The following is an 11,575-nucleotide window of genomic DNA, read 5'->3' on the forward strand; positions in this document are numbered from 1 at the left end:
TATATATATAGTGTTTTGGAAACTCCTTGATACAGTTATAATATTTGGAGAGAAGACTTTTTCTCAGAGAATTAAGATTGAGAAAAGAACCTTTTCAGAAAGTCGAAAGACACTAACGTTTGGGAAGAGATTTCACAATTTACATTTGACGGATATTTGTCCTCATCTTGTTTGTTGTTAACACAACGTTTCGGCTGATATACCCTCCAGCCTTCTTCAGGTGTCTTGGAGAAATTTTAAACCTGGGTTCTCGTTCCTAAGGTATTTTTCGATGTTATTATTATTATTATTCAAGTCACTGCCTGGAATCGAACTCGGAATCTTGGGCTTAATAGCCCGTGTATTTTCATAGTTGGATAGGTTTTCGCCAATAGTTTCTCACCATGTATTGGCATCCCATCAGCCTTCACCCCTTTTTTCTCACATCTTCCTTCCACATTGGTTTCCTCTTATTAGATCACTTGTCACCTCTTTAGCCAACTGTCATCATCCATACTCACAGACTCTTCATATTAATGCAGTCTTTTCTCTTATGCACCAGAGTTAATCACTCTTACACCCATTGTTTTTCTCTCATTGGTTAGAGCATTGGGCTTACAATCATGAGATTGTGAGTTTGATTCCTGAACTGGACTGGGCTGTGTGCTGTGTTCTTGAGCAAGACACTTTATTTCATGTTGCTCCAATTCACTCAGCTGTAGAAATGAGTTGACATCAGTGGTGCCAAGTTGTATCAACCTTTGCCTTTACCTTGGGCAACAGCAGTGGCATGAAGAGGGGAAACTGGTATGCATAACAACTGCTGGTCTTCCACAAACAACCTTGCCCAGACTTATGCCTCGGAAAGGAAATTTTTACATACAATCCCATGGTCATACATGGCTGAAGGGATCTTTACCTTTTACACACACACACACACACACACACACACACACACACACACACACACATGTAAAAGGAATCTTTCAGTCTTCTACCAAATCCATACACGATGATTTGGTTGGCCTGGGGCTATAGTAGGAGACACTTATCCAAGGTGCCACATAGTGGGACTGAACCCAAAACTGTGTAGTTGGGAAACCAACTTCTCAACCACACATCTATTTATTTATTATTTTTAATCATACATGGCACTGAACACAATATCATGCACTATCAAAATATGTACATATATTCATGCGCTGAGTTCTATTAATCTTGTTTGTTCTACCAAATCTGTGTGTGTGTGCATGCTTGCATGCGTGTGTGTGTCTGTCTGTCTGTCTCCTCTTGTCAAGACATTATGCACTGATTAACAAATGTTGTTCTTTTGCAATCTTCTGTAAAGATATGCCTAACTACTGTTGTTCCTGTTCAATTGAATGCAAAAGGATACAGGTGAGTGACTTCTTTGGGGATAGGTAATGAGAAGAGTAGCTGATCATAGAATAATCTTCCTTAATGAATTTCGTATGACTCATGTAAGCACGGAACCATTAAATTGATTATGATGCAATGAAGATGATGTCATTTTATCAAAATACTCATGTAGACATACACACACAATCATACCATCACAGACATACAGAGGTAGTACTGGAAAATAACAGTCACACATACAAAAAAACACATAATTTCCCAGCAGATACATACATGTAAGAACATGCATAAGTCAGTTTATTATTGGTAGTAAGTTTACAAGGTGGCAAGCTGGTGGAATCATTAGCACGTCAGGCAAAATGCTTTTCAGTATTTTGCTTGTCTTTACATTCCGAGTTCAAATTCCTCCAAGGTTGACTTAGCTTTTCATTTTTTCAGGGTCGATAAAATATGTACCAGGTGAGCACTGGGGGTTGATGTAATCAACTAGCCCCCTCCCCGCAAAACTGCAGGACTTGTGTCTACAGCAGAGAGTATTATTAGCAGTGAGTTTGAGGGGAATCATTCAGTGTTGGACAAAATGGCTGACTTTGCCTTTTGTTATTTTCTACAGGTATTCTACAGATATTATAGCCAGCACTAATTTTTGCTACAATGTTTTGTTTCATATCAAGATGTCCTCAATATGAAATGTAGCAAAAGTCAGTGCTGGCTATAATTTATATAGAATACCTGTAGAAATAACCTTAATAAGCGATGTAAATCGCACTGCTAACACAGTAGGACACAGTATTGCGTTATAAAAACATTTAATATACTTCAGTTCTATATTTAAGAGATGAGGAATTATTTACATTATTTACAAATATTCATCAAATGTAAATAATGTATTTAATATACTTTATAATATGTTATGGTTGCATAATGAAATACCACATAACTACAAATCGTTAATGTTTTCCTTTTGTCTTTCTGGCAGGTGTGGGCATCAATAAAATAAGTACCAATCAAGTACTGGGGTCAAATGGAGATCATAGAAAGGCCATGATTACTACTGTTCCTTACCCTGCTTTAGCCATTACAGAAGAGGAAGAATGTAACACCCAACCCCACCAAAACATAATAATATTAACTAGATCGTCTTTCTCATCATTGGTCAACAGTATTGCAGAAACAGTAACATAACCACCTCTGCTATGAATAGACTGTTCCCAGGGACGTGTGCCTCACACCAAGTATACTTACCACCTCTCCACTCATGGCTACACCACAAAGAAAAGACAAGTAATATGTTTGCAACATCATTGGAGCCACAGAGGACGTCAGGTATTGATTAAGCCTAACCACACGTGTCTGCTTTATGATCCTTCACTCCAGATTTCAACAAATTATCCCCCAAGACAAATAGGGATTTATTATTCTTTTCTATTCTAGACACGCGGTCCGAAATTTTTAGTGGGGTGGGGAGGCCAGTCGATTAGATCAACCCCAGTACGCAGCTTGTACTTAATTTATCGACCCCAAAAGGATGAAAGGCAAAGTCGACCTCAGCGGAATTTGAACTCAGAACATAAAGACAGACAAAATACTGCTAAGTATTTCGCCCAGCATGCTAACATTTCTGCCAGCTCACTGCCCTTAATAGGGATTTATTAATATCGCGGGCATGGTATGTGCAGAGCCAAACCTATTCTCTTGTCCTTTAAACTTGTATTGGGCTGGTGCAACAAGTGCCACAAGCCCAGTAGCTATCAGGATGCAGGAAGTGCATGGAGTTATTTTCTCTTAGATGAACACCTATAAAGCTGAAGGGCTTCATCTGTCCTAATGATAATAATATTCTCTAACATAAATACAAAGCCAAAATATGAAGGGAAGGTTTAATCGATTGAATCAACCCCAGTACTTGAATGGTATTCATTTAAGAAACAAAAATAATGAATAATTAAAAAAAGAAACCAAACAAACTAAATACAAAGAGATTTTTACTACAGGAGAGAAACAAAACAAAAAAGCCTATGAAAGTTACACAATAATGTTAATGTTCATGGTTAATAGAATGATCATAAGTAATGTGGTGATCAGATGTTGAACATGATTGTTGGTCAACAATTTAGCAGTTCTACACACAGTCTAACATTTCAGTCTCCATCTCATTAATGGGGTCTTCCTCTGGAGCGTCTGAGTCACTGTCATCTGAACTGGCAAGAGAAGTGAATATCTGTTTCACAGGTTTCTCTGAAAGTGGAAAGAAAGGCTAACAGTCAGTATAGTAATGAGCAAATACAAAGGGATTGAACAAATATATGAACAGCTGTGTGGTAAGTAGCTTGCTTACCAACCACATGGTTCCAGGTTCAGTCCCACTGTGGTGGCATCTTGGGCAAGTGTCTTCTACTATAGCCTCGGGCCGACCAAAGCCTTGTGAGTGGATTTGGTAGACGGAAACTGGAAGAAGCCCGTCGTGTATGTATGTATGTATATAGATATATATATATATATATCATCATCATCATCATCGTCGTCGTTTAACGTCCGCTTTCCATGCTAGCATGGGTTGGACGATTCGACTGAGGACTGGTGAAACTGGATGGCAACACCAGGCTCCAATCTAATTTGGCAGAGTTTCTACAGCTGGATGCCCTTCCTAACACCAACCATTATGTGTCTGTTTGTCCCTCCCAGCATTGCTTGACAACCGATGCTGGTGTGTTTACGTCCCTGTAACTTAGCAGTTCAGCAAAAGAGACCGATAGAATAAGTACTAGGCTTACAAAGAATAAGCTCTGGGGTCGATTTGCTCGACTATAAAGGCGGTGCTCCAGCATGGCCACAGTCAAACGACTGAAAAGAGTAAGAGAGAGTAAGACCATATAGGCACAGGCTGTATGGTTAAGAAGCATACTCTGTAACCAGGTGGTTTGGGGTTCAGTCCTATAGTGCAGTACCTTGTGAGTGAATTTAGAAGACAAACTGTCGGGAATCACATGTGTGTGTGTGCCTTTGTGTTTGACCCCCATACTGCTTAACAACTAGTGTTGGTTTGTTTGTGTCCTTGTAACTTAGCAGTTCAGCAAAAGTCAGTTCAGTCAGAGGTGACCAGGCTTATGAACAACAACAACAATCACAAGAACAGCAACTTACTTTTCGGAACTTTCTTCCCAGTATTATCACCGACCGGAGAATAAGTATTGAGTTTATGGTACATAATCTCACGGCATTTGTCATTCATATCTTTGGTGCACCAACCATCCTTTTCATCACAGACCGTTTCCTAAAACAGACATATAGAAATAAAGAAAAAAATAAATGAAAAGCAAAAGATAAAAGTCAGATAGCACAAACATTTTCAGAAATACAGATTCTGTTCACGTGCATGCATGTGTGCGCAATGTTGTCCAAGAAATAGGCAAGCGCCACTGCTGTTTGGTACTACTACCAACACCAACCATAATGCTATTACTCTCACAACACAAACAGAATACTTACAAGGCACCTCACCTCCTCACTCCCTACTCTAACAACCAACCTACCACCCTCATTTGGTATCATTTATTTATCAACCCAAAAGAACACGCTGTATTTTCCAGTAGACAAGTCAAATCTTTCAGACTAAAATCTACAGCCAAAACAAGGTAAATTGATTTATACACTAAGATGACTTTAAAGGGCCAAAAATTCCGTTTGAAATGCATCAGGATTGGAAAGATAGTGACAATGTTTGACTGGTTTACATTACGGGCTTACGTTATATACTATGTTGGCTTGTATGCAGTACAAAAATATGGTATTTGATCAAAGCAGGATTTGAACTCAAAGTGCAGAGATTCAGAACAAATACCAGCAAATTTCTAACAACCCATCTGATTCAATGGTTGTTTGGACACAGGTGATTTGGCACGACTGACAGGACATTCATCCTGCATTGGTGACAGTACTTTTTAGTGCTGGAAGCAACCAACCACACATGCACATGAATATGCACATACAGAAAGAAGTAGTGAGAAAAGAGAGCTGGAGAGATAGAGAGAGAGATTACAGTTTATTAATTGAACACAATTGACATAAATACTTTCTCTCTCTACATATGCATAGAGAAATTATGCTCACACACAAACAAAATTCCAGCAAAGAAATTGAACTAATGACCTTTGAGCAAGTAGTTCAATTAATACTGTGTCCACTGGACCACTTCACTCTCTGCTGTTTAGACTGATGGTGACGATGATGAGAAAGAAAAAGAATGCACTTTGTCTGCAGTGGTTACAGGGCGGATATTCACAAATCGCAAGACTTTTTGCACCACTTCCCACTCTTTTTCATTCACACACACACACACAAACACAAAACTATACGCATACTCCATCTCTCTCGCACAGACACACACACACTTTACCATTCGGATATCCTGTGGTGGTTCTTTTGTAATTTTGCTTTAGTATCCTCCCCAAATATTAAATAGTCTGGGGAAGAGAGGGGAGGGGGCTGCTTAATGTTTAATTATATGGGAGATACAAGGGCGGTTGAAGGGATGTTGGTGGGAGTGGTTGAGGGCGGTAGGTGGTTGGGAGAAGGGGCACATAAGTAGTGCAAGGGCAGTGAGAAAGGGGTCGAGAGAGATAGAAGGAAGAGTGAGGTGAGGAGTGTGGAACGGGGGGTGATGGTGGACATGTGATGGAAGGGTTGTGGCATAGGGTGGACAAGTAGTGAGGAAGAGTGGTGATGGAAAGATGGACAATCCGGTGGAAAAATAGTGGTGAAAGTGGACAAATGGTAGGAGTATAATGGTGACAAGAGGGGCTAACTTATCAATCATTCATGGGTTCAAAGCGTGAACAACACCTATTCAAGTTCAAATTAAAATAATCTCAAAGCAAATTAAAATGTAATTTGTTTATGAAATATAATTGATGCAAATTAAATCTCTTTTTGTAAGTAAATAACGCCATAAAACTATGACCAGATTTATCATCAATGCCTTCATCTAACAAGAAATGATAATTTGGCTTTTAACAACAACAGCCATTCGGTTTGCCAGTCTTCAGTCAATATTTAATCTGAAATCTGTTTTGCACAATTCCTTAAAATATTTAATTATAAAAATAAGACATTTTTTGAGAGTAAAATAGGAATCAAAAATTGATTGAGAACCTCTGCTTTAGACAATGCACACATAGATAGCCTACGTCTGAAAACAAGGCTGGTAGGGCACCACTGGAATGTCTCTGATTATAATATTGAATGTTTCCTAAATAGCATGATTAAATAATGAATGTACAGCATACAAATTAGACCAGCTATTACAGCTAAATTCTGGTTCTTGTTTAATTTAAATAGCATTTACTATAAAGTTCCTTTCATGAGCAGAAAGCTGAAGGTATACCTGTCTTTTGGTAAGTGGTCCATAAATCAAATGACATGTCAGGACAATCTCTTTACTTAAATATGTGTGAAGAAGATAACAAGTTGTATTTATATCTGTCTTAAGATTCACAGTGAAGGCTTTAAAAACTGTAGTTTGACCATTTTTAACTAATCTTAGGTTTCTAATATAAGCAGTACTGTGCATAAAACTATAAATATACTTAAATGTGTGTGTGTACATGCATACATGCATGCATGTGTATATCTATATATGGGTATAAAACACATGCACAGTACAGGTGTTTGTAAAGTATTCAATGCGGAGGTGGTCATGCTGATTGAATATCTGAGAAACTTATCCATCCTGTCAACAAAGGAATGTTTCCTAAATAGTGTAGGTGCTATGTGCAATAAATTATCTGACCAAAAATTCAAACGGAAACTAGCACAGATACAAAAGATCAACAAAAAAAGAATTAGGGGAGGGGTCTTTATATGGTTGTTCAGTCTGCTCAAAAATGCAGTCAAATTTCCCTGATACCACACCCTATTATCTTAAATAGGGAAGAACCCTTTAGACCAGTGGTTCTCAACCAGAGTCCATAAGTTCAAAATATCTTTTGTCTTTTACTTGTTTCAGTCATTAGTCTGTGGCCATACTGGTGCACCACCTTGAAGAATTTTTATTTGATTGAATTGATCTCAGTACTCATTTTTTTTTTAAAGCCAGATATTTATTCTATCAGTCTCTTTTGCCAAACTGTTATGTTACAGGGATGTAAACAAACCAACACTGATTGTAAAAGCAGTGCTCAGAGACATACACAGACACAAAAAAAACACACATATATATGACAGTCTTCTTTAAATCTCCATCTACCAAATTCATTCACAAGGCTTTGGACACCCCAAGGTTATAGTAAAAGGCACTCACCCAAGGTGCCACAGAGGGGGACTGAACCCAGGACCATGTGATTGGGAAGCAAGCTTCTTACCACATGGCCACATCTTACACTTATTTGTAGAAAATTTGAGTATTATTTCTAGGAGGGTGTTTTATTAGCTCCTGTATAAACCTTGTTGAATTAATTAATAGAATTGCAAAATAAATAGACTTGAAACAGACTGAAGGTTGATCCCCAGTATTTGACTAGTACAATATTCTATCAACCCCAAAAGGGTGAATCCAGCAGAATTAGAATTCAGAATGTAAAGAGCAAGAAGAAATACCACACAGCATTTTCTCCAATGCTCAAATGATTTTGTCAATCCACTCCACTCATTAGCATATTAGTAATAATAGTAGAAAAGCAAAGAGCAAATTCAAAGAGTATAATCCAATAAACTAATCCAAAACAAATTTAATCTGAGATTTTCTTTCTTTTTTTTTTTTTTAAATAAAAAAAAATACCTTTATGATGGCTGACTGAACACTTGTTCGTGTGTTGGCAAACTGACAAAATAATTGAAAACCGGATCAAAAACACCTGGTTGAGTTACAGCATGTAGAACCTCATATAGTTTTATTGATTAGCGACAGCAATGATAAATTATATACAAAGCCAATGAGGGGGACAAAGGTAATACATGATAAATGAATCTGCTAAAAATAATGTCCGGATTTCCCTCAACTGTCTTACAAAAGCAGGACACATTAGATAATGTAATGTCTAAAAAGACAGTATGATCATGACTGGAATGCCTTTAATCCTTTAGCATTTACATGAGCCATATCCAGCCCAAATATTCAACCTGCTTTTGGTTCAGACCAACCAGATGATCTGGCATGTCACACATAGCCTACAATATCATCATACGAATGAGCAATCACATCATCGAAATCTCAAAAGTATAAGATGATACATAATTAATTCAAAATAACATGAATAAATAGGCGTTGCATTTGAAAGGGTAATATGACTGCTAAATGAGTAATCATAAACCTTCTTCATCAATGCTGACCCAAGACGAAACAACAACAATGCAGTGAAGCTAAAGAATGCCTCAGAAGTTATTTACCCAGAGAAAAGACCTTATAGATATATGTATTAAGATATCACCTATTCACAGAAAATATGTATATCTATGTAGGATAGGTTACATTTAGATGTCTCAGTTTACAAGTACACATGTTAGAGCTAAGTTTTAATATAGGTATTATAAAAGTATGGATTAGCAGAACCTGTTGATGTTGGACAAAATATCTTGTAGTATTTTGGTCATGCATTTTTATACTTTGTGTTTGTGTTCAAATCTTACTGCAGTTCACTTTTATTGACCCCCAAAGGCTGAAAGACACAGTCGACCATGGAAGAATTTGAACTCAGAACATGAAGACAGATAAAATGCTGCTAAGCATTTCACCCAGCATGTTAACATTTCTGCCAGCAAAAAAGGTATTAAGAAATAAATGCAACAGTTTGCAGATCTGTCACACCCACATAAATATATGAATGTCTGATCATGAAATAGAGTGAAAGCAAAACTTTTTCTTGAAAAAAATTTTTTAATTTTAAAACACGGATTACAAAACTAGACAGATACTCAGAGAAAGAGCGAGAGACAGAGACACGCAACCATAGAAAGATAGTCAGGTAAATAAATAGAAAGATGGTTGATAATTAGATAAATACACAAGTAGGTAGATATATAAGAAAGATAGCCAGGTAGAGAGAGAGAGACATAGAAATACAGACAGACAGGTAGGTAGGTAGGTAGATAGATAGATAGATAGATGTAGGGCAGAAAATTGGGAACTCTGTTGATGTAGCAGCCTGGCTGTAGGTCACCACCATATATGGTATTACTGAGCAAGGATAGTTACATTTGTCACAGTATAGAGTGGGAGGGGGGAGTGGAAGTGTGATGGGAGGAGTGAGAGAAAAGAAGGAGAAAGAGGGAGAAAAAGAAACACTGTCACAGAGGAACATGCAAACATAAAACGAGAGAGAGAGAGAGAGAGAGAGAGAGGGGGAACCAATACAAAAGAGAAGAAAGAGAGAGAGATAAAATAGGTGTTTATATGACATGGCTATACAGGAGGGTCATGGTATCCTACACACACATCATACAAAGATATACACACACATACATTATACAGAGACTACACATACATTATACAGAGACTACACACACACACACACACACCACCACCACCACCATGTACTTTTGCATAACAAATATACAGGCACAAAAGTCAACAAGGGAGCCTCTATTGGTCTGCTAGAAATAGCAGCCAAATAATCCTTGAATTGCACCTTAGCATCTGAAATAAAGGAGTCTCTGGACAATGCAGTCCCTTAATATGCAAGAAGATGAGATGCTCAGTGGTTGGAATACCACTGATCATTGAGTTTGTGGATCAGTGCTGACCTGGGGCTAAAGCATCAACCACTCCAGCCCACATGGAAGCTTCCAACTGACTACTCCACTTGCTAGAAATAGCAGCTACATTCCCTACAGATCATACCCTGGAATATATGGTCCTGGATACCTGAAAATTAGATAGAATGGTCATGCTTGAAAAGTTTTGATTATAAATATTGTAAATAGCACCGCCAAACACTAAGTGACCCATACAGGTATGTGTGGGGAGGGAGAGGTCAAGCAAGGAATGGTGGTCAAGATGCAATGGTAATGGTGGTAGCAGTGATAGTAATCATGCCGGTGGTGGTGGTCATTAACCCTTTCGATACCAACCTGGCTGAAACTGCCTCTGGCTCTGTAATACCAATATTTTGTTTTCACAAGTTTTGAATTAAAATCTTCCCCTCAAACCTTAGTCACAATTTATGTTCCTAACACCAGCTTAACTAAGTTATTTTACTAAATTCTTTGTTACATTTAAAATTAATTGAAAGAAACACAGAGCATCTCAAAATAAATACGGTAACAAAAGGGTTAAGGAATAGCTGAAGAAAGGTGAGAACATAAGAAAAATATCTTGCTATATTTCTTCTGATTCTAAGACAGTAAGCCGGTAGAATCGCTAACACACTGGGGAAAATGCTTTGCAGCATTTCATTCATTCATTCTTATGTTTTTAAAGCAGCAAGCTGGCAGAATCATTAGCATGCCGAGCAAAAAGCTTAGCAGTATTTCATCTATCTGCACATTCTGGGTTCAAATTCTGCTGAAGTTGGCTTTGCCTTTCATCCTTTCGCGGGTCGATATATGAAGTACCAGTTGAACACTGGGGTTGATATAATCGCCTAGAACCCTTTCCCAAAATTCTTGGCCTTGTACCAAAATTTGAAAATAATATTTCTTCTGATTTAAAGGTGGTGAGCTGGCAGAATTATTAGCACACCAGGTAAAATACTCAGCAGTATTTCTTGTCTTCATGTTCTGAGTTCAAATTCAGCCAAGTTTTTATGGGGTTGATAAAATACGTACCAGTTGCACACTGTGGTCGATGTAATCGACTTTCCCCTCTCCCAAAATTGCTGGCCTTGTGCCAAAAGCTGAAATCAATATTTCTTCTGATTAAAGCAGCACACTGGCAGAGTCATTAGCATGCAGAGTAAAATGCTCAGCAGCATTTTGTCAGTCAATACATTCCAAGTTCAAATTCTGCCGAGGTCAACTTTTGACTTTCATCCTTCTGGGGGTCAATAAAGTTCTGGGGTTGATATATAAAAATATACATACATACATACATACATACATACACATAAGACTATATTTCATTTTTGATTTGGTCAACGATTATTGAAATGGTTGCAAGATGCAATGGAAATCTTAGAAAAAATAATTATTTGTTGAATAAAATTTGTTGAAAAAAAACTGCAATAATTATGCACCAACCCAATATATATATATATATATATATATATATATATATATATATATA

General features: G+C 37.6%; 1 protein-coding gene across 2 annotated transcripts in view; it reads right to left on the reverse strand.

Moving 5' to 3' along the window:
- Positions 1 to 3,327: 3,327 nt before the first annotated feature.
- Positions 3,328 to 11,575, reverse strand: part of LOC106879314 (general transcription factor 3C polypeptide 5-like) — a 55,072-nt gene continuing 46,824 nt past the window's right edge. For both annotated transcript variants that reach the window (XM_014928820.2, XM_052975520.1), the window contains exons 9-10: positions 4,504 to 4,633; positions 3,328 to 3,597 (exon numbers count right to left, since the gene is read on the reverse strand). In XM_014928820.2, the coding sequence (XP_014784306.1) occupies positions 3,482 to 3,597; positions 4,504 to 4,633 (246 nt within the window). In that variant the 3' untranslated portion in view covers positions 3,328 to 3,481. The remainder of the gene's footprint in view (positions 3,598 to 4,503; positions 4,634 to 11,575) is intronic.

This window comes from Octopus bimaculoides, chromosome 21 (genome assembly GCF_001194135.2).
Source record: "Octopus bimaculoides isolate UCB-OBI-ISO-001 chromosome 21, ASM119413v2, whole genome shotgun sequence".
In the NCBI taxonomy this organism is placed as follows: domain Eukaryota; kingdom Metazoa; phylum Mollusca; class Cephalopoda; order Octopoda; family Octopodidae; genus Octopus; species Octopus bimaculoides.